At 50.7% G+C, this 21,066-nt stretch overlaps 1 protein-coding gene across 4 annotated transcripts; it reads right to left on the reverse strand.

Moving 5' to 3' along the window:
* Positions 1–731: 731 nt before the first annotated feature.
* LOC128143450 (centrosome-associated protein CEP250-like) lies at positions 732–20,440 on the reverse strand. Of its 4 annotated transcripts, none has more exons than XM_052790683.1 (18): positions 20,217–20,440; positions 19,473–19,529; positions 18,682–18,764; positions 17,944–18,109; positions 17,092–17,198; positions 15,804–16,031; positions 14,588–14,732; positions 14,157–14,303; positions 13,739–13,969; positions 11,991–12,184; positions 9,630–9,757; positions 9,252–9,421; positions 8,256–8,435; positions 5,093–7,504; positions 4,171–4,326; positions 3,635–3,742; positions 3,417–3,467; positions 732–1,120 (listed from the first exon to the last, which is right to left on the reverse strand). In XM_052790683.1, exons 1-18 carry the CDS (start codon positions 20,313–20,315, stop codon positions 929–931), a joined length of 4,854 nt encoding a protein of 1,617 aa, XP_052646643.1. In that variant the 5' UTR covers positions 20,316–20,440; the 3' UTR covers positions 732–928. The 4 variants fall into 4 exon arrangements, with proteins under 4 accessions (XP_052646643.1, XP_052646650.1, XP_052646637.1 ...); XM_052790690.1 differs by having other exon boundaries at positions 4,171–4,323; positions 5,093–7,507; XM_052790677.1 differs by having other exon boundaries at positions 5,093–7,507.
* Positions 20,441–21,066: the final 626 nt, after the last annotated feature.

Raw genomic sequence — 21,066 nt, forward strand, 5'->3', positions numbered from 1 at the left:
GGGGGCGGGCGGGGAGGGGCTGGGGCTCCCGGGCTCCTCCGGGGCGGGCAGGTCCTCGCTGCCGCCTCGCCCTCTTCTGACCCTCCCTGCCAACGGCCCCCGGGCCTCTCAAGGACACCCGAGAGACGCTGACTGTGCCGAGATCGGTTAGCCGGGAAGGGCTTGAGACCAAGGCGGAGCTGCTGGCAGAGAGCAGTTTTCACTCGGTTTGACCTCCTGCCCATCCCATCCCCTGCCTCCAGCTTTGAAAGGGCTGGCGTTTGTTACCCCCGCCCTTCGGAGAACAACCGAGCTGTCCCTCAGGCTGGCTGTCGCAGCAACAAAGCTGAAAGCAAATCACCTCGGGAGAGTACCAGCGCTTATTGTGCCGAAGCACGGAAGGAAAAAGGGAGGAAAGGGAGGAAAAAACCGCCGCTCTCTTGCCCCACCTCCCATCCCTGGCCTGTACCCTTCACCCCTTCATTTTGGTAACCACCTCCGTGTTTCCCTCTCTCGTCACAGGGAAGGGCTACGAACTCAAGAGGTTAAATCGTACAGCAGCTCGGAATAGCTTACTTGTGCAAGTGAAAAAAAGAGGGTAAGCTTTTCCTAAGCCACATACTTGCCTAGCCCTTGCTTTTTCCTACTAAAAAAGTGCAGTCCTGCAAAATCTCTTTTATTAAAAAAAAATTCTAGACAGCGCTGGCACTAGGCAATGCTTGCAAACATCAACAGAACAAATGTACCCCCGTTGAAAAAGTGCAGTCCCGCAAAATCTCTTTTATTAAAAAAAAAAAATTTTAAAATCGCTGTCGCTAGGAAATGCTTCCGGACGCAAACAGAACAGATGTACCCCCATTCCCCACAGCAAAACATAATACATTTCCAGGAAGGGCACAAGACCGGAACGCCGTGATGCTGCAGCTGCTCCTCTACAGGAAAAGAAGGTTCAGAGAGGCTGACCCAGCTTCCGAGTCTCTGCTTCCAGAACAGCAGCTTTGGGCTCCCTGACCACAGCTGCTAAGGAGCGAGACAGCTCTTGGTGAAGGTCTGACAGCTCCTGGCTGGTCTTGGCACAGCACTCAATATAGTCCTGCTTGTATTTTCGTTCTTGTGCCAGCTGCGTCTGCAGAAGGGACACCTGAAAGAGGCAAAAGGCCGAGCTCAGACAAGCCCACGCTCTTAGGACCATCCGTAGCTCCACAGATCCGGCTGTCGGGGAAGACGCACCCTCCAACTCCAGCCCTGACAAACACGTTGTCCTTGTGGAATGGGAACTAACAGGTTCCCAGAGCCACCCTGAACTGAGCTCAGATTACCGACAATTCCGAGTTTCTTTCTGGCATACCATTCACAGGTACAACACCGAGACATTACATGCCTATTAAAGAGGGAGGTTTCTACAGCATTTCGTAACCCAACCCTTTTTTTCAAAGGAGAGATTTGGCCTACTGCCACCTTAGTTCCACATGCTTTCTCCTCAGCAGGAGGACTGCTGCATACACAAGGTAGTGAAGAACCGTTCTGTTATGATCTAGTTTACAACCCTGACAGCTAGCACATGAAATGGGAGAAAACTCTCACTCTTCCTAACTTCAGAGCATTTCACAAATGAGCAGAGCATAATCTGATGAACAAAGCCCAGGAGGCAAATGAGCCTTAAAGGACTGCTGAGGCCTTCAAAATCCTCAAACTCTCATTATTTCCTGGCAACAGCGGGTTGTGCCTGCTGGGCTTTTTGGTGGGAGAGACCCAGCTGCTCTCACCTCCTGTCAGGTTGGCAGGGCAGCGCAGCCACAGCAGCTCGGGCGTGTTGCCCTCTGCCTGCTTTGGAGCGGAGGAGATGCCAGCACTGGGAGCAGCGCTCGGTGCTTTGCTGTTTCGGGGAGAACAGCTCAGGCTGGAGGTTCTCCTCTGTTTGCAAAGTGACATGTGCTTTGCCAAGGGCTCTGTTCCACATGGGAATGCCATCCCCAACCTCGAGCTAGGAGTACGAAAATATTCTTTCTTGGCAAAGGAACTCAAATAACAGAAGCAATTCCTAAAGGAGTTTTATGGCTTATGGAACCTGCTCCGTTTGAATTACAATACCAAGGTCTGCCAACGTAAAGCCAAAGCAGATAAAAAGAGGGACCCTGATCTGCTAAGCATCTAGAGCAGACTAGGTGGGAAACTCGGGCAGCCAGCTCCAGAAGGGGAATGCGAGGCGCTGAATCAGAAGCCGGTAGCGCGCGCGCGCATGCGCGCGGAAAGCAAGACGTCAGAGGGACTTCACAGCAAACGATACGCATAGGCTAGGGAACACCACCCCTGAAGAGAGGGACAGCTCTGACCTTCTCTCTGAAATAATAAGGGCACCTTTGTGCAACTGGGCTTGGAAGCCTCCCACGCTTTGGTAGGTAACCCAGAGGTATGCGTGGGAGAAGTGGCCATCTGCTGCTAAGAGCATCTCCCAGGAAGGGGGAGATCAAGTGCCAGTTCCGCTGTTTCCCAGACCCAGAGGAGTGCCCCAACTAGCCAGCTGAGGATGATTCTTTGAGCTGAGCACCTTCGTTTTCCTGCTGAACTGCTGGAGTAGGTCCACAGTGCAGGCAGACACAACAGTCACAGGGGGAAGGGGCTTCAATCCGTTATCTGTAGCAACAGAACTTCAGGCGCCAAGGCTTCCTGGCGAAAACACCCTTAAGGTGTAACTTGATGGCTTCAGCGGTATGCTCGGCTCACTTGCCAGAGCTGAGCACCGTGTACTTTACTCGCGTAAATCTTACAGGCATTTTGCCCTGAACACCTGCGAAGATTCACCTCCTCAGGGAGACCAGGGCGTACCAGAGCCATAAAAGCACGTGGAAGAGGAGTCTGGCGACTGCTGCTGCTGCCAGTGCCGCTGTCAAGGCATGCAATAGGGTTCAGGAGCTGGGATGTACATTCTTACACTGATAAAACAAGCGTCCACACTGTGCTTAGGTCTCCGACTCGGTCCGATACTGGGATCGTGATTAGCACGGCATAGCAATAGGAGACTAACGGTTGCCTGAAGGCTGTAAGCTCTGGCGCTGCCTCAGATCCCTGGAGCTCTGATAGAGTGCAAGCTCTACTGTTAGCGGAGTCAAGGGAAAATGGAAGCAGTCAACAAGATGAGTAAGACTCAAGGGGAACATCCTTAGAATCTTCTCTATATTCAGGCGAGTGCCAGTGCTCTGAATTTCCTCCAATCCCTCTCCCACCACGCCTGACCTCTAGGCAAGCCAGAGACTAGACCTAGGTGCATGATGTTGTTTGGCCATGGCCAACAGATGTGTCCGACTGACTGGGTATTTCCACTGCCTGGTGTACTCACTGCCTGACAACCAAACAAAACTCGGGCTGTAGCATCGTGCAAAGCTGTGCCCCTCAGTACAGCCACGGCAGCTTTTGACGAGAGCTTTCCTACTCCTCACCTGGTTCTGCAACTCAGCTAATCGACGACTGCAGCGAGCGTGAGACTCCTCCTGTGAAGAAAACGCAAGGATTTCCTTTTGGTCTCCAGTTTGGCCAGGGCCATGGTCTACGTTCCACTTCTCTTAGGTCTATACTGGGGGGCTGCTGCCACTGGGATTTGCCACTGTTCCTCTGTATGGGCAGACCCTCCTCCCACCAAGCAAGATTCTGTTCTCACCTGTCTAGAAGCAGCCATCTTGTGCTGGTCAGAGAGCGAAAATCCGCACGCATCTGGCAGCGACCGACCACTGTGATATCTCTTCAGTCTCCTCCGTTCACGTTCCACCTGCACGTTGGTGATAGGAGAAAGGGTCACAGAAACCTGCCACCAAACAAGGAGCAAAAGGAGCTCTGGACATCATGGCAAGGAGATTTCTGCTCAGAGGCTGTTAATTGCACCAGAGAATGCTGCGGGCAAAAAGCACTCGAAGGAGGCTATGGAAGAGAAAGAGCAAGAGGAAACAGTTCCTGACACAAGAGCGTCAAATGTGCCTGTATGGGGACACGGGGGCAAGAAGGGTGGGACCGGAGTGAATGCGCATTTGTGAAGGCAACGGGGTGCCAGAAGAGAGAGAAAATACAAAAGCGTGTGTCCACAGGGGGAAGTGGGAGAGGGAAGGAAACAAGCAGAGGACTCCAGAGTGCTGTCTGTGGAAATGTGGTGTGATCCAGCGGACCGTGAGGCTTTGCAGAGGCAGCGAAAGCCTGTTTTACCTGCTCGAGAGTCCTCCTGAGCTCAGCATTGAGTTGCTTCAGCTCTGCCTTCTCCAGTTCCAGCCTTGCAACTGCTCGCTGCAGACATTCCAGCTGCTGTGACAGGAGTCTCTTCTCCGAGAGCCATGATAGCTGCTCCCCTTCTGCAATAGCCTGCTGGGTATACAGAGAGGAGATTATGTGAGCCGGTGCCACATAAAGGTTAGGAGGGACAGAATCGACAAGTCGGGGAGAGTGACCGGACTCGGGAATGGACAGTGCCAAGTCCCTTCTGCTCCTCCTGGTTGACGGGCCAAAACAACACACTCTCTTCCTAGGGGCCCTCCTCCCGATCGCCGTGGGGAAATCCACACAGATTTGCCTTCCGGCCTTTTGGACTGCAGCACAAGTACATCCTGAATGCGCAATGAAGCCTTTCACCTCATCAGGCAACGGTACGAATGCCATTATTTTTAATACACTGGAAAAGCTGTACCTCAGAAATCTACATCTCTGAAAGCATCCTCTAAGCACTGTCAGCGTAGCTGCTGTGCAACCATCGTTACAAAATTCTACTGAGGTTAGTACCTTAGTTTGGTCAACTGTGCCCCTTCCTTTCCATGCCAAACCCCAACCACGACACGTTGGCTAAGCTTGCCTACCTAGGAGAGAACCAAGTATCCACCCCCAACTTTTGGACTTCATTTAATTCTAACGGCAAGCTCTGTAGTTCTTTCAGTAGTTCGGGGGCTGACAGAAAACATTTCAGCAGGTGAATGCCTTGAGCTACGCAGACAGGCAAGCCTGCTGGCTACAACCACAGTTTCTTTGGCCGAGCAGGTCATGTATTTATGGGACTATATATTCCCCTATCTTTACGGGCATCGTCATTAGAATCCTTTATTGACACTTTAGTTGACTGATGATCAGTCACACTGCCTACCTGATGATGAAACCGGTCCGTGTCCCTCTCCGAAACCGTACTCTGCAGGATGGCTATTTCTTCCCTCAGAGTCCCGTTGGCCATTTCACTCTTGGTAAGGGCAAGAGTCAGTGCTTGTGCCTTCTCTCTCCATTTGACTTCTCTGCTCTCGGTCTGCTTCAAAATAGCAATCGTGCGCTCCAATTCTTCCCCCTTGGCTTTCCGCTCATCCGCCAGTTGTTGGGTTAGCTCCTTCTGTCTTTGCAAGGAACGGTCTCTCTCCTGGAGAACTCGCCTCTTCTCTGCTTCCTCTTCCTCCCATTTCTGGAGTTTCTGGATTCGTTTCTGTAGGGTCTCCCCGCCATCCTTCCATCGCAAAGCTGATGTTAATTGCTTCAAGAGTTCACTCTGCCTCCTAAGCTCTTGTTCTCTCTCCGCCAGAGTCTTCTCTAAGTACCCGACTCTGTCTCTGTGGTTCTTGATCTCTTCGTCCTTCTTTGTCAGAGTCGGCTGAACATGCTGGAGATCTTCCCGAAGAGCTCTTACTTCCTCTTCTAACTCTTCTAGTTCACCTTCGGCCTTGGTCTCTCGTTCCGTCTCGTGCAAGGCTTCTTCCAGGAGCTTCTCTTGCTCTCTGCGATGCCTAACCTCTTCATTCTTCTTGGTTAGCCTAAGCTGGAGATTCTGTAAGGTCTTCAGTTCTTCTTCTTGGCGCTGGAGTTTTTGCATGAGAGTTTCATTGTCTTCTTCTCTCTTCCTCACCGCGTGCTCAAGCAGATCCACTTGCTGCTGGCATGATGTTAGCGCTACTTTCGTGCTTTCTTCACGAAGCCGGAACATGTTCATTTGCTCCGTCTGCCTGAGGAACTCCAAATGGTTCTCCTTCAAGATTTGGCTCATTTTGTCTAGATCCTGCTCTAGACTCTTGGCCTGCTTGCCTTCTAACTCCTTCTGCTCTCGAAGCTCCTGGACGTGCTCTTGCAAAGACACTATCTCTTGATCTCTCGCTTCTAGAGAAGATTCAGCGTATTCTAGTTTTTGCAGTATAGCTTTGGTCTGCATCGCTGCCTCCTCCTTTTGCTGTTGAAGCTTAGAGATAGCCTCCTCCAGAACCTCTATCTTTTCCTCTCTTTCTTTCAGAGTCAGTTTTGTTGCTTGGAGATTTGTTTGCTCAGCTTCACGCTTTTCCTCCTTTTCCTTCCACGCCTCACATTGCTTTCTAAGGGATAACATTTCTTGTTCTTTTTCCTTTAGTGCCACTTGAAGCTGCTGCAGAATTTCCTTCTGCTGTTCAGAGTCTTGCTCTTGTTTTTGGAAGGTCTCAATCAGTTCCTTCTGAGATTCAATCATTAAATCCTTTTCTTTCAGTATTGCTGTTGTGTATTCTAAGTCTCTGTGCAAGACATTCATCTGTTCTTCTGTTTTTTCCGCAGAGCTCCTTGCTTGTTGCTTTTGGATGTCTAGGAGTCTGTCCTTTTCTTTTAAGGTTCCTAAGGTCTGCTCCAGTTGGTCACGGACAGTCCTTAACTGCATTTCCATGACTTCTTCAGCTTCCCGGATTTGCTTTTGTTGCGACTCAAGCTCTTGATCCTTTTCAGATAAAGAGAGGGTCATCTTTTCTAGTGTCCCACGAAGCTCCTGCAGGTAGCCCTCTTGCTGTTCCTTGTACTGCTGCAAGAGTCTTAACTGATCCCTTTGAGAATCACACTCGCGCTCTCTGTCCTTAAGAACTGCCCTCAGGTCTCCAAGGCTCGCGTGCAGAGATTTCACCTGTTCTCTCTCCATTTCCAGTGCTTGGATCTGCTGAGTCAGAGACAGAAGCTCCAAGTTCTTCTCCTTCAAGTTCCCTTTCATATGATCAAGATCCACCTGCAGATTTCTCACTTGTGATGCACCGTGTCGTTCTAGAATCATTATTTTCCCTTCCTGGAATTGGATCTCCCGGTCTCTCTCCTCCAGCTCTTTGCTCATCTTGCTGACAGCAGTCCTCAGCATTTCTTGCTGCTTCTCCAGCTCCTGTATCTGTTCTTGCTGGGATTCAACCTTCTGTTTTTTCTCTGTTATGTCCTTGATAACCTCACTGAGAGTAGTTTCATGCGTTTCTTTCTGGTTTTCCAGCATTCTCATCTGTTGCTGGTACAACTTCATTTCTCCCTCCCTCTCTGACAGGATGGCAGTCATATGAGTGAGACTCTCCTGCAAAGCTTTTCCCTGTGCTGCCTCTTTTTGGAGCATCTGGATTTTCTCCCGCTGCGTTTCCACTTCCTCATTTTTGATTTTTAAGATAGACAATGTAGTTTGAAGTTCTTGTTCAAGGCAGCGATTCCTATCTGTTGCTGCATTTGCTCGGGTTTCGGAGCCTGTGACTGATTCCTGAAGAAGTTTTATCTCCCGTACCAGTTCTTCTTTAACTGCTCGCAGTCTGGCCCGTTCCTGCTGCAAAACAGTGACAAAGAGGTTCAATAATTCCACCTATGTATGTTTGCTTTTCGTACTAGATTTGAACTCCTGCTTCAGTGGCAGTCAGGGGCTGCCCCCTCCCTCCCTGCCTCTCGGGATGTTGTAAGACCTTTCCTGCGCCGCCCTTTCGGTTGCGTCTTTCCCAGCTTACTCGGCCAGTCCCGTCTTCCTTTTTGCCCTTCTCCGAACCTCTTCTAGCTCTAGCGTGTTCTTTTGGGGAGGAGCTGCCAGGACTGCAGCCAGGATTTAAAGTCCAGACTAACCACGATTTAGGCAGTGGCATGATGATGTTCTCTCTGATAGGGAGGGAGGAAGGGAAGACAGAACAACCCCAACATGGGATTTCCCGTTTTTGGGGTTGGGCGTTGGGGGTTTTTTTGGACCTCTACTGTGTAGAGTTTTCATGGTACCATCCTCTAGAACCCCGCTGTGCCCTCTTGAAGGAGTAGTGGTCAGATCACAGACACAGTTACGGTGTTCATGTTCTCTTCAGGCTGCAACGCGCTTCCTGCCTTTCTTAAACCTACACTGTGGTAGCCTCTCGCTTTGCAGGCCCTGTCCCTCACGGCACAAAGGTCTCATGGCTGCCAAGGCATCGCTCCTCTTTACAAAGGGGTAGCTATGAGACGCTTCTACCCAGACGGACAGTGTCCAGAGAAGCACTGCCAATAAGGAGCCCAGAAGAGTAAAAAAACCACACAAATTCTCCTTTCACAGTCTTTACCTCTTGCTTGGCATTCTCCACTCTCGTCCGTTCCTCCTCTTGTTGAGCTTGCATGGTAGCAACTCTCTGCTTCATATCAAACAGCTTCTTCTCGTGCTCCCTTTCTGTCTCTGCCTTCTCCTTTTCCCACTGCTCCAGCATCTCCTGTAGCTCTGAATGGTGCCCTTCCCGCTCGCTTGCCTGATGAGGGGAGAAAAAGACTTCAAGATGGAGTCCCAGCCAAGCTTCTCAAAAAAATGGGAAGCTTCATCCCTCCCACAAACCCCCACCTCAACAGCGCACAGTAGTGGCTTTGTGCCCTCCATAAATCATGTCCTATCAAGGAACTTAAAAGGAGGGTCAGCTGGTGGAAGAAGAGGAGATGTTACCTTCCCCTCTCTGGCGGCTGCCTGTTTCCTAGCACCTCTCGCCTACGGGATTTCTCTCTAGTCTCAGAGTCTCTATTTTCAAAGCTCAACTCCATTCTCATCAAGGAAAAGATGCAGATGGACTGCAGGGTGAGAAAGAGACCAGCACCCCCATGCCCTAGTCACAAGACGGGCCACGAACTCAAGTACCAGGAACAAGGGGCTGTTCCATCTGTTCTGTATGCTTTAAGCCCAAAGATAACACCTCTGTCAACTGTGAAAGGACAGAAAGAAAGGAACAAAGTTCCCACGACTGCAGTTGGCAGGAAAGTTAGGAGTCTACTTCATGGTAGACAGGAGTCTGGTAAGATCCTACCCCTTTACTGCCATGCTTTGGGTGGGGACCACCCAACCTTCTGCTCAACTCGTCTCAGGCCCACAGGGAATCCGTGGCTTGCATTTACTGTCCCGGCATAGTCCTGTAGGTCTTCACGTGCTTTCAAGTGCGAGCCGTTGGCTCTGCTGCCTGGCCTAGCAACGTGTGGCCTATGACAGACGCTTGCTGCCATTTCACACGCTCAGGCTATTATTCTTCTAAAGCCAGCCCACAAAGCTTGCCTGAAGAATTCAGAAGCATATTGTTTCCTACCAGGTCTTGCAGGAGCTTGTTTATTTCCACTTCGTGATCAGTTTCCTGAAGTCTGAGGGTATCGTTATACTGCTCTTCTGTCCGCAAGAGCTGTTGCGCCATGTTTGCCCGTTCCTGCTTCATGAGAGATCTCTCTGCTTCCAGCTCACATTGAAGGCACTTCACTTCCCCTGCAAACGTGACAAATGGCAAGATTCAGGGCCTACACAAACAGCGGTTCTGACTTCACTAACCTTCAGCCATTTGAATTTTTTCAGTGTAGGAGGGATCTGTCTCCAGCTCCTTCACTCCTTAGAAGCACTGCAGACAGAGAGCTATTTTTATACCATCCTCCCTAGGCAGGGGGATCACCAGAAACAAAGCACACGAGGCTCTCACCTTGTATCACCTCCTTGGCCTGCCTGACTGTGTGAAGTTGGATTTCAAGCTGACTCCTGGCGATCTCCAGCTGACATAAGCGCTGCTGAGCCTCAAGCAGGCTGGATTCCAGGGTCTCCTTCCCTGACCTACAAGACGCCAATACGGAGAGAAATGAGTTTCTTGCTCCTGACGCCCACAGGGAGTTAGTCCAGTGAGAACTGGTTCAAGATCCCTACCCCTCAGTACGGAAAATGGGTTGCATGGAAACTGGTATACAGAAGGCATATTTCTGCCGTTTAAAAGAGCAATGCAGGCCCCTCCGAGGGAAAGCCCAGGCTTTGCTTATGACCTAGCGTAACACAGAAAGCCCAGACGAATTTGATCTCCATAGCCAAATCTTAAATTGCTATTGTCTGATCTATGACACACGGGTAGCTGTGCTCACAAAGTCTGTGCCAGCAAGCAAAAGCCCAGCCTCTGCTCGCAGCCCTTTGCTCATCGTCACTTCCAGGTTGCTCTGCAGGGGCACAGAGTAAGAGTATCTCCCTGGCTGACTCGTGACTTTTTGATGCCGTTCGTAGTGTACGTACAGGGAGGTGATCTTCCAGACTCCCTATATTTCAAAGGGACTAAAGCAATACATCAGATGATATAGTAAAATCTCATGCTTGTAAGCAGCATCTGTGAGAAATCTGAACTAGATTTTATCTGAACAAGGACTACCTGAAAGGAGAGACAGGTAGCCTTCAGTTTAAACTCTTGGAAGTTCAAGAGAAAAACTTGCTACTTTTCTCTAAGCGTTGCTAACTAAGTAGGCAGTAGCCCAAATGACTTGCCGCTCTTTAAAATGGAAGTTGTAGTACTGCGGAGGCAAATTGTTACATCCATAGACTTCAACCAACTGCTGCGTATGACACACAGGATTCTGGAACCAGAAGCTGAAGTTGCCTCCCTGATCTAACACGGCGTCCTGCGTGCCAGGTTCCTACCATACACAGCACTGCCTCACTAGTACAGGCATGCAACCAGGATAACATCCTTCAGGGTAAAGGGGCACCCGAGTGGTACAACAATAAGACCCACAACAGTAGGATTTCACTGCTTTGATGGACGATGGAGGATGTCTCTTCAAGAAGGAGAACAAGCACATATTTCTGACTACGCCTATCTCTGGCAGTCCAAAGTAAATATGCTCCATTTTAAGGATAAATCAAAGTCAGTCTCTAAAACACAACAGAGAAGATAAGAATCCAAAACTGTGACGACAACAACAGGCTCTTGAGAACAACGTCTGGCAAGAATAGTTGCTACAGCCCAATAATTGACAGAACATAATTCAGCTGGATCAAATAAGAGGAGCTGGAGCTCAGAAGCAGCAGCAGCTCTCAAGAAACAGACTGAGTCAAAATGGTGTTTATCAGCCTTGCTAACAACATACTCTGGAGTGGTAAGGCGTAAAAGTCAAGAAGCATGACAAACGGTCTCTAATTTGTACAGCTCTGCAAGTTCAGGAGTCTTCTAAAAAAGACCTGAGAGGAGGACAAACATCTCGATACGTTGGGTAGTTTGGGGTTGGTTTTTTTTTAAAAGCAGAACTTGTCACGTGGGATCTTAGAAACCTGATCCAGCAGAAGGACAAAATCTTGTTCCTTCCCTGCATAAACTCCTCCATGATGTCTATCTCAAAACAGCACGTGGTAAGGAGTACCGGACCCAGACATCAATGATGGGCAACAATTCCCGCAGACTGGCGACCATTCAAAAGAGGCTTCCCTGCTGCTGGTGTAACCAACTCTAGGTCCTGCACCACAGGTAACAAGAGTTAGACTAGAAACAGTAGGCCCTCAAGATTTTCAGCACGAGCCTCTAGCTTCACCCTAAACGGCAGCGTCCTACTCGCAATGTCCGTACGTAGTAGCCTTGAATTCTGAAGATCCCACGTCAAACTACTTGATAAGGAAAGATCCAAGTTCAAACGCGCAGAACAAGAAACCAAAACCAGAGAGAAGCTTTGGGTTTCAGTAAACATCTGCATGGTTTAATTACTACTCAATGCAGAGCCAAGGTACCAGATACCGAGGAATTATGCTGGCTTGCTTTGGACTTCACACAGGAACGTGCAAGGGGGCATAAACATGAGCCCAAGGCTCAGGAGAGCTTTGTTAGCTTTAGCTGTCAGAAAAATAACCTTCAAACCATGCTGTACTGGTTTGGGTTTTTGGTTTTTTTTTTGCTCGAGATTCTTCCGTTTTCTGTCCATGGAAGGTGAAAACGGCTGAAAAGCATACAGGATGCAACGAATCCTCGTGTAATGATTATCACCTCTATAATTACAGACATTAAATAATCTCCTGCCTAGGGTCTCCCCCCTGCCTTTACCTGGCCTCTGCCAGCTGCTCTGCAAGGCCTCGTCTCTCCTGCTCCGTGGCTGCCAGTCGCACCTCTAGGGCAGCCTTCTCGTGCACCAGCAATTCCTTCTCTTTGGATACGTTGGCCAGTGCCTGCCCTTGGCGAGAGGACTCCTGCCGCAACTGCTCCAGACCACTGCTAGCTGACTCTTGCTGGCGGTGAACCTGAAAGCGGGACAAAATACAGTTAGAGTCCTTCCTCTGGAGTTCTGTGCAGAGCCAGCCAGTGCCACTTCTGAATCAGCTAGAGGAGAGAGAGCTCCGGTACTCTGGCCTGAAAGTTTAAGAGCATCTGCTTTATACCGCCCTAACACCCTGGGCTGCCAAAAGGCACTAGGGCTGTTAACCCGAAAGCGATGTGTAAGGCCCTACTGGGTTGCCTGGGACCAGACAGCCCCTTCAGGACAAACGTACACACCCCAGACTACACGTTTTCACGCAACAATACCACATCTTCCACAACTGCCACCTTGCAAACTAAAATTCTATCAGGATCTATTCCAGTGCTGGAAATTTTCAGGAAAGTTTGAGCAAAAGCAACTTTGCTCGCCGAATAAAGTGGACATACACATGGTTTCTCCTCCTAGAAGAAGAAAAACCAACATCAAAGCGTCACCTTGTCGCAAAACACCACCACACACCTACTTCAGTGTGTACAGCAGTCGGATGCAATGAGGTGATCCTTGGCAGGGAAACAGCCCTTGTGGTGGGCAGTGTCATTTAGTGATTTACGGAAGTCTGGCTGGTGTGGCCAAAGAGATGGTAGACTCTATTTGGACAGTAGTTCATGTCAACAATACTGTTTACTTGTCTTACACAAACAAGTTGTCCAATAGACCTTGCTGGCATTCCAGCCTGAAGACTAACCGTGATTTTATAGCTTTCCTCTGCAGTATAATACCTCTGCTGGCTATTTGCCAAACAGACCACGTACTCCAAAACTAAGGCTGTCTAACAGAGAACAGACCATCAGAAACAAACAATTCTCTCAAAGTTATCCCATAAGACCTAAGATTGTACATTATGAAACTGACACTGAAATGATGGCAAACTCCCTAGTCTCCTCCAGTGATACAATTCTCCCAAGCTCTTTTTCCACTCTACCAAAACCAGTTAGTCCAGAGTAAACAGTCTCCTGTGATCACCTCTTTCTCATCTTCTCCCTCAAAGCCTAAAGAGGATCTAGCAATTCAAAGCTGCGTGTATGTCGTAAAATACAGTTCCAACGATTTCAGGATGTCATTCCCGTTCTTAGCAGTACAAGACAGCAGACACTGACTTGCCGCTTTGTCCCGCCCTCTAGGCCCCAACAAGCGGAGCTTGGAAAGTTGCAGACTTCACAACAAAAAGCATAAATAGAAACATGCAGCCCCGGGGGTTTTTGGCCTCAGAAAATGGGTGAGGAGCTTGCTTGTTTGCTTACAGGGTAAGGATTACGCAAGGCAAATCACCTCTCTGCAGCTTATCAAAAGCCAAAAAAGAGGCCAACACAGGCAGGTGGATTAAAGGAATCTGTAGAAGCAGAGGACAACTCAGAGAATTGCACAACAGCTCTGCGAGCCATCAACACATTTCCGGAAGGAAGTAAACAAAGCCGTCTGACCTCCAGCGCTACCAAGTGTCTCCTTGACAAAAACCACTGCAGAATCCAACAGATACAGCTTCACTGAGCCAAGCAGCCAAAAGCCCACCCAGAAAGCACCAGGTTTTTGGTCTCACCTGATTGAGTTTCTCTTGGGTTTCTGCCTTCTCCTCTGCCAGCATCCTCAGCTCTACCTGCAGCCCCTCCTGTTGCTCCTCTGCTTCCTTCAGCAGCTGCTCCAGGTGGGCTTTCTCTGCGCTCAGCGCCTCATTTGTTCTCTCCCACAAGTTCAGCTTCTCCTGGTCAGAGATCTTTGCTCTCTCCATCTCGTCCACTTTACCTGACAGAACGTCAAGCTCTTGCTCCAGCTACAATCACAGAAGCACAGAGGAAATAAAATAACAGTAAGATTTACTCTGTAGGAGCTTTGGCTTGGACAGAGAAAAGAGCAACGTTTCCATATTCAGACAGTCATACTGTCTGAAGGCAAGAAGTCTGAGAAGCAGCAGCAGCTGGAGACAAACACCTGGCAAGATCTTTGACAACTCTGCTCACCTGCAACACAAGTTTGTTCAGCTGCACTTTATCCAAGGCAAGAGCTTCATTGATACTGCTCATGTTCGCTGCTGCAACGTGTAGATTGGCTATTTCAGCACTCAGCTTATTCTGAGCCCCTGTCAACTCTGCTACCGACTGCTCTGCCTGAAGAGACGAAAGAACAACATGACAACAAAGACAGGAAAATCCCTGACTTCAAGCAGCAACTCCAGATCCCCTGTCGTGTCTCTGACACACTCCCAGTTCAGCGTTCCCAACAAGCACGTGGGCACTAACTACACCAGAGAGCCTCTGTGGTCTGATCACCGTCTTCCAAGAAGGACAACAACATTGTCCCTGTCTTCTACTGCCAGAAACAGCATCTGTGGTGGTCTTGCTATCACAGCTGCCTCTCCCACAAGTGCTGCCTCGGAATAAGGTGACCATACCTTCTCCAGTGCCACGGTAAGCTCCTGTTTCTCTTGCTTCAGCAGATCCCTCTGAAGGTGCGATTCCTCCAGCATCTCTCTTGCGACCACCAACTCGCTCTGTAATAATGAATGTTCTCCTTCAAGTGCAGCTAAGTCCTTCGGTCTATGAGAAGGGGAAAGACAAACAAGTTTTTAACGTAAAAAACATTGTCCTTTCCAAAACCACGAGTATAGAATCATAGAATCATTTAGGTTGGAAAAGACCTTTGAGATCATCGAGTCCAACCGTAAACCTAACACTGCCAAGTCCACCACTAAACCGTGTCCCTAAGCACCACACTCCACAGGTCTTCGAAACACCTCCAGGGATGGTGGCTCAACCACTTCCCTGGGCAGCCCGTCCCAACGCTTGACAACCCTTTCGGTGAAGAAATTTTTCCTAAGATCCAATCTAAACCTCCCCTGGCACAACTTGAGGCCGTTTCCTCTCGTCCTATCACTTGTTACTCGGGAAAAGAGACCGACACCCACCTCGCTACAACCGCCTTTCAGGTAGCTAACAGCTTCCCGCCTGCTAGTTCTCTCTCTCCTCTTTCATACGTTGGACACAAGACTTTCCAAAGTTCTTCTTTGGGTAAGACAGACTTCTAAAGTCCACATTAATAGTCCCACAACTACTTTTGCCTTCAGCAGCGAACTGATGAAGGAGCTGGCAATCTATCTGGGGAGATGTGCATGAATTTCCCAAACTAATTATCACAGGATCACAGGATGCTTCAGGTTAGTACGTGTGATGTTGCAAAATGGCACTCCTTGCCCCAAAGGCCTTCTGCACTCAGTCTAGCGTGGAAATGGCAGTACGGAGGGGCTACATTGCATATGATGGTCCTGTGCAAATTCCTCCCAACTCCTTTAGCACAGCCCTGGGTAGCAAAAGGGCTGTACAAGAGACACAGCTCTCTTTACGCTGGTCTCCATTTCTCACCAAGAATCAGTTAATAGCAAAAACATTGTAATATGCCATCTCTTTTCCAGTCCTGCCTTACTCACAAGAGCTTCTGTCTGTCAGATGGTTTCTTCTATCCGTTCTGTTGAAGGCAATAGTTTGACTAGGGACAGGAACAAGGCTGTGCAGTATGGGTGCGTTTTAAATGTGAACACAGCCCACCCTATGAATCCAACAAGCACCCACAGAAGACAACGCTGCTAACAGCAAAGTTTAAAACACATTTACCTGTCCTGAAGCTCCTTCTTCTCCGGGTCCCCTTCGACTTGTAAGTGCATCACTGCCCAAGTCTTCTGGCTTATTTCCTGTTCCGCTTGCTGCTGTGCCTGATCCTTGAGGACAGGTCTACCCAGCGTAACGGATTCCCAGGGCCGTACGCCACAGTTTAGGTGGGAGCAGTTTACAAGTATAGATCCAGAAAGCCTCATTTGCTCTGCCTTCAGCTCTGACAAATCTCTGAAGAAGAATCAAGAAGGAGGTAACGTTCACACCACCATCTTTATCAGCTGACTCGCTTCCGAAGCACGGAATTGCGCAACAGGAAAAGCCGGCAGGAAAGACGACATCTTCGTTGGGGACGAATCACTCATCTGACACTTTGGGATCAGGACACATCTTGATCCTTGGGCAATGGGTCTATTTGATGGTTGAGGAATGAATCTCTTTTCTCCTCAGAGATAAGACGAAATGTATGGAACAGCCAGAAGGCTTCAGGAATTAACTAGCGGGTCAGGCATACTCTACGCATTAAGGAAAGCTTATCACCAAATAAGGTAAACGGCTGACGGTAACCCAGAGTTTGAAATTGCATGCTGACACCAGAAGAATTTACTGTTAGGCTACGCTATTTTTCTCTGCACAGAAGGCAGCTGTGAGAAAGGAACCTCAGAGAGCCCAAGAACAGGAAAACAATCATAAAAGGGAGGGATCAAACTAAGCAAAATCAATTGGAGAAATGTAATAGCAGGGTAGAGAAGCTATTCTTTCTCTCAACAGTGTTGGTACAGGAATAAGCGGATGCAAACTGACCAGGATAAACGTAAGCTGGAAATGAGAAGGAAAAAATAAATATATATATATATATATATATTCATGAATGATCTTTCCATCAGGAGCAGTGGGAAAGGAAAGCCAGTGAGATTTAAGGCAAATTTTAATCACTCTATAAAAGGGGACCGCCCCGCATGCTGCATGCATAGCTTTGGTGAGTCTCTTCCAACTCGTCCACATATGCCTGTGTCTGTGTTAATATGCCCAAACATCACCATAGTCAAGTTCACCTGTTCAGGGCCTCTGCACTGCTTATAGCCTGAGCCCCTCAGCTTTATCTGAAAACCAGCAGCAAACAAAATGCTTCTGAATATAGCCTAAGGCATGCTTAATGCCATCGCTTCGGACTGCCAAAGGAGAAATTGTATCTTTAGCCGCAGCTAGGGTAACATCAAGGCTCAAAAAGCAGCTGGGAAGGGAAGCTATGTTTTTTCTGCAACGAGATCTAGCCTTCACTTCTACTCACCGGTCAGTGGCAGTCTTCATTTCCAGGAAATGACAGCGGAAGGTTACCACCTGACGCCACAGGCTGAGTAGACGGCTGCGTTCACCCCTTAGGTAGCTGTCATAAAGCTAAACAGGCCAAGACAAAAAGAAATGCCAATTCAGCCTTCGCTGTCACTGTACAAGCCTTTCAGATAGGAGAGGGTACAACCATCATCACCAGGTCTCCTTTAAGAACTATTCCAACGGGGGCGGGGGGGGGGGCGGGCATCAAGGACTGAAGAGCCACCACAGAGGCATCCTCAGTAGACCTGCCACCTGACTGCAAAGAAGGGAACATCCACACTTCCCCTGCAGGAGCGGGTATCAACAAAGCAAACTGATCGCGATTCATCGTCTCGCCCTGCAGAGGTGTCTAACAGGCTCGGTGGAGGAAGACAAAAACAAGCCCCTCCGAGACCAGTGTCAGATTTGCTTACAACAGCCTATTGGTAAGGGAGGCCTGTCCTGTTCTTCTGTTGGCTACCCTGAATCCGAAAACACACAGACCTCTCTTTGGCCTCCACTGCTGTAGACAGAGATTTAGGAACTATTAAAACACAGACGAGCGTTCATGTGTCACTGCCCTACAGTGCCCAGCAACAGCAAGCATTTGCCTTTGAGAACGAGCAGTACGGTCACAGCACGCGGGCACCTTCCATCACCACAATTTGCTGACACTCCTCCATCTCACACCCCTGTCTTCTGCTCGTAAACACCAATACATCCTCAACAGTGCCACAACTTTCACACAGCAAGTTCTCCAGGCCAGAAATAAAACCCATTCTCATTCCACCCCGGCATCGCGTCTGACATTCCCGTCGCCCATCCTTACCTCACGTTCGCTGCGCCACTCACTCTCCTTCAATTCCAGCTCCTCCCGGGCCCTCATCCAATCCGCCGTCAGTTTTCCAACATCTTCTTTAAGGGCTGAATTAACCTCATTCGCTTCATCGAGGTGCTCCTGCAGGAGAGCGTTCACTTCTGCCAGATTCTCACACCTTGGAAAGGGAGAAACAGCAATGAGGTCACTGAACAACTGCTATCCACAAGCAGCACCCCCGTCATTTCCCAACTCCCTCAACGCTGACTTTGTTGTCAAACTGAGAGGCAGTAAAAGTGCTTGCTAGGATTAACTGAGATCTCTCTGTGATGGCGTACTCATTTGCTTCTCCTTGCTTTAAGCCTTCTACTTCCACCTACAATTGCGGTTTCCCCTTCAACTTTGATGATGCCCACAGTTCACGTCTTGCCTCCCCTTCGTGCTGTCTGATCACTGGATGCATCACCTTTCTCTAGCACTCTGCTGAGCCGCTCACCTACTGAACCACAGAATAATCTAGGCTGGAAAGGGACCTTTGGAAGTCACCCGGAATAACCCCCCGCTCAAAACAGAGACATTCAGCACACAACACTATTACTGCACCACAGAAAACAGACTGTGGACCTTTCTCCTTTCAAAGCAGCTTGCCCAGCTGCTCCCCTTGGGGAGACCAGGCAGCACTGACAGGTTTTCCCTCACTTCCACGAGCATCCAGGATACCAGGTACGAGGGAACGCTTCTTCCCTGTACCTTTGCTGCTCCTCTTCCACCTGAAGCAGTGCTTTCTCCAGGCTCTGGTCTTCTGTGGCTTCCCACCTGCCTGGAAGGGGTCCCTTCAGAAGAAAGGAAAAGTTTAGTCAAATTCTTGTCTTCCCTTCACTGCTGCTAGCATCCACCGCTTTCCGCTCCATTCGCTTGGGTAGCTCAGGAGCTCGTGGCTTCTTCCAGGCGTAACAGTGTCGTGACTATGGAGAGCAAGGGAGGTGCTCAACGTGAGTAGCTCTCCTCAGTCCCCCACCGTGGCACTCTCGCAGCTAGGTCTCCTTAGCTCACAACCGTGACTGCTCACTTCGACTTGAAGCCTGGGAATGCTCTCCTACTCTCCTACCCTCTGTTCTTCCTAGGTTTACTTTAGCCGTGAAGCAGAAAGAAAAGCACGTGGCCGTATGTTGAACGCCAGCATTCTTGCCTTCCAAAATGCCACGTTTCAACCCATTCTTTTTCAGAGACGGCCATATAACGTAACAGGCAGTGTGGCCCTCTCCTGAGCCCTAGGACAAAATGCTACGCCAGCAATAAAGCACTCTTTCTCAAAACTAAAATCCCCCTCCACAGGGTTTCCTGCACTGGCATTTCTGGGACCACTGGCTCCTCTAAGAATGGCAACTGCACAAAACACTCACCGGCAAACTTACAGCGCTGCTTTAAACCCTCAGGCAGCAAAATCTTGCTTCCCTCTGCCATTGCTTTGGGGAGCTTGCTTTGGCCTGCGTTAACGAATGCTACCTACACGGTCTTTACTTAGCAACCTGCACACTCACCCCTCCTGCTGCCAGCTGCTGCTCCAACTCTCGACACCGAGTCCGGTACTGCAGTACCTGGATGGAGACATAGAATGAAGATGAGCGAATGCAGCTTGCAACAGGCTCGGCTCCTCCTGCGTTAGCTTTTCTCCAAGTCTTTACAGCCCAAGCACAGCACGTTCCACAGCGCTGCCGATGCCGCCAACAAGAAGTCCTTACGATACAGGCAAGCTTCACTTTATCTCGTACTGAAGAAACTGAGACGGGGTTTCTTTTACACGTACTGCTACCTGCTCATCCTAAGAGCTGCCTGCCTCGGCCCGGGGCCGCCCCAAACCACCCCCGCCGGCTCGGCTCCTGCCTCTGGGACAGCCCCCTGCTAACGTGGCCCAACAAAGGCGCCTGCGAGCCGGGCATCTTTATTTCAGTACGGACAAGCCCTCACGAGAGGCTCGGCAGGGTGACAGCGGCAGGGCCAGGCGCCCAGCGGGCCGGGCCGGGCCGGGCCGGGCCGGGCCGGGCGGAGGAGGGCGGCTCCCGGGGCCTCCCCCGAGCTGCGGGCTCGGCGCCGTCCCGCCCGCGGCAGCGCCGGGGAACGCCCCGGGGAGGGCCCCGCTGGGGCCGCGCCTTCGCCCCCCGACGTCGCCATCGCCGCCGCCGAGGCCCCTCTCAGCGCTGCGCGGGCGGCCCGGGCACCCCGGCCCCGCCACCGCGGCCCGTCCCCGGGCAGCTCCCCGCCGGGCCGGCGCCCCCGCTCCTCACCTTCGCCTGCAGCTTCCGCACCAGCACCGCTTGCCGGTGCTGCGCCTCCTGCGAGCTCTGCAGCCGGCGCCGCAGGGAGGCCTGGCTCCGCGCCGCCATGCCCCCGCTCTCCAGCCGGGCTCCGCCGCCTGACGGGCCCCGCGGCGGGGGCTGCTCCGCGGCCTGCCCCGGCGGACCGCGCTCAGGCGCCTGCCAGAGGCGGGCGCAGCGGCTCACCCTGCCCGCCGGGCGCGACCGGGCGCCGGGCGGGAGAGCCGGGCTCGCTCGGGGCCGCTCTGTGGCAGCGCTTCCCTTCTCCCTTCTCGCTTCTCGCTGCTCGCTGAGGGTGCGGGGGAGAGGCCGCCCCGGCAGCCCTTCGCTCCAGCGCGTTCCGCTCAGAGACCGTTAAGGGCCCCGCAGAACGCTGGGGGCAAAAAGCGCTCCCGGTGCAGTCTGGGAGAGAAGGAGCGCGAGGAAAGCCCAGAGGGTCGGATGGCGGGGTCTGGGGCCACTGGGGCAAGAAGGGTGGGACCGCAGGGACGGTGGAAAAGGTCCATCGCCCAGGGAAGCCAACTGAAGAGCTGGAACTTTCTACGAAAAGCTCCAACTTCAGCCCCTGGAGCAGGAGTTCCCATCTAGTACGAAACCCAGGCATACATAGGTGGAACGACTGAAGCTTTCGCTCCCTGTTTTGCAGCAGGAACGGGACAGACTGCAAGCAGCGAGAGAAAAACCGGCATGGCAGAGAAAAGTTCAAATTTACAGGACAACGAACTCTGTGAATTAAGCTTTATTTCATGAGCACGTGAAGAAATACAACACACACACACGACAAACAGGGCTCGGTCCCCTTTGCCCGGACTACTCTCTT

Source organism: Harpia harpyja, chromosome 1 (assembly GCF_026419915.1).
Source record: "Harpia harpyja isolate bHarHar1 chromosome 1, bHarHar1 primary haplotype, whole genome shotgun sequence".
Classification (NCBI taxonomy): domain Eukaryota; kingdom Metazoa; phylum Chordata; class Aves; order Accipitriformes; family Accipitridae; genus Harpia; species Harpia harpyja.

Excerpts from the sequence above, each read along its gene's own strand:
- LOC128143450 (XM_052790677.1), bottom strand. The coding sequence starts at position 20,315 with ATGGCGGCGCGGAGCCAGGCCTCCCTGCGGCGCCGGCTGCAGAGCTCG. Across the intron at positions 18,110-18,681 it reads GTGGAAGAGGAGCAGCAAAG|GTGTGAGAATCTGGCAGAAG; the intron begins GTACAGGGAAGA and ends TCCCTTTCCAAG. Across the intron at positions 14,733-15,803 it reads AAGAAGGAGCTTCAGGACAG|ACCGAAGGACTTAGCTGCAC; the intron begins GTAAATGTGTTT and ends CCCTTCTCATAG.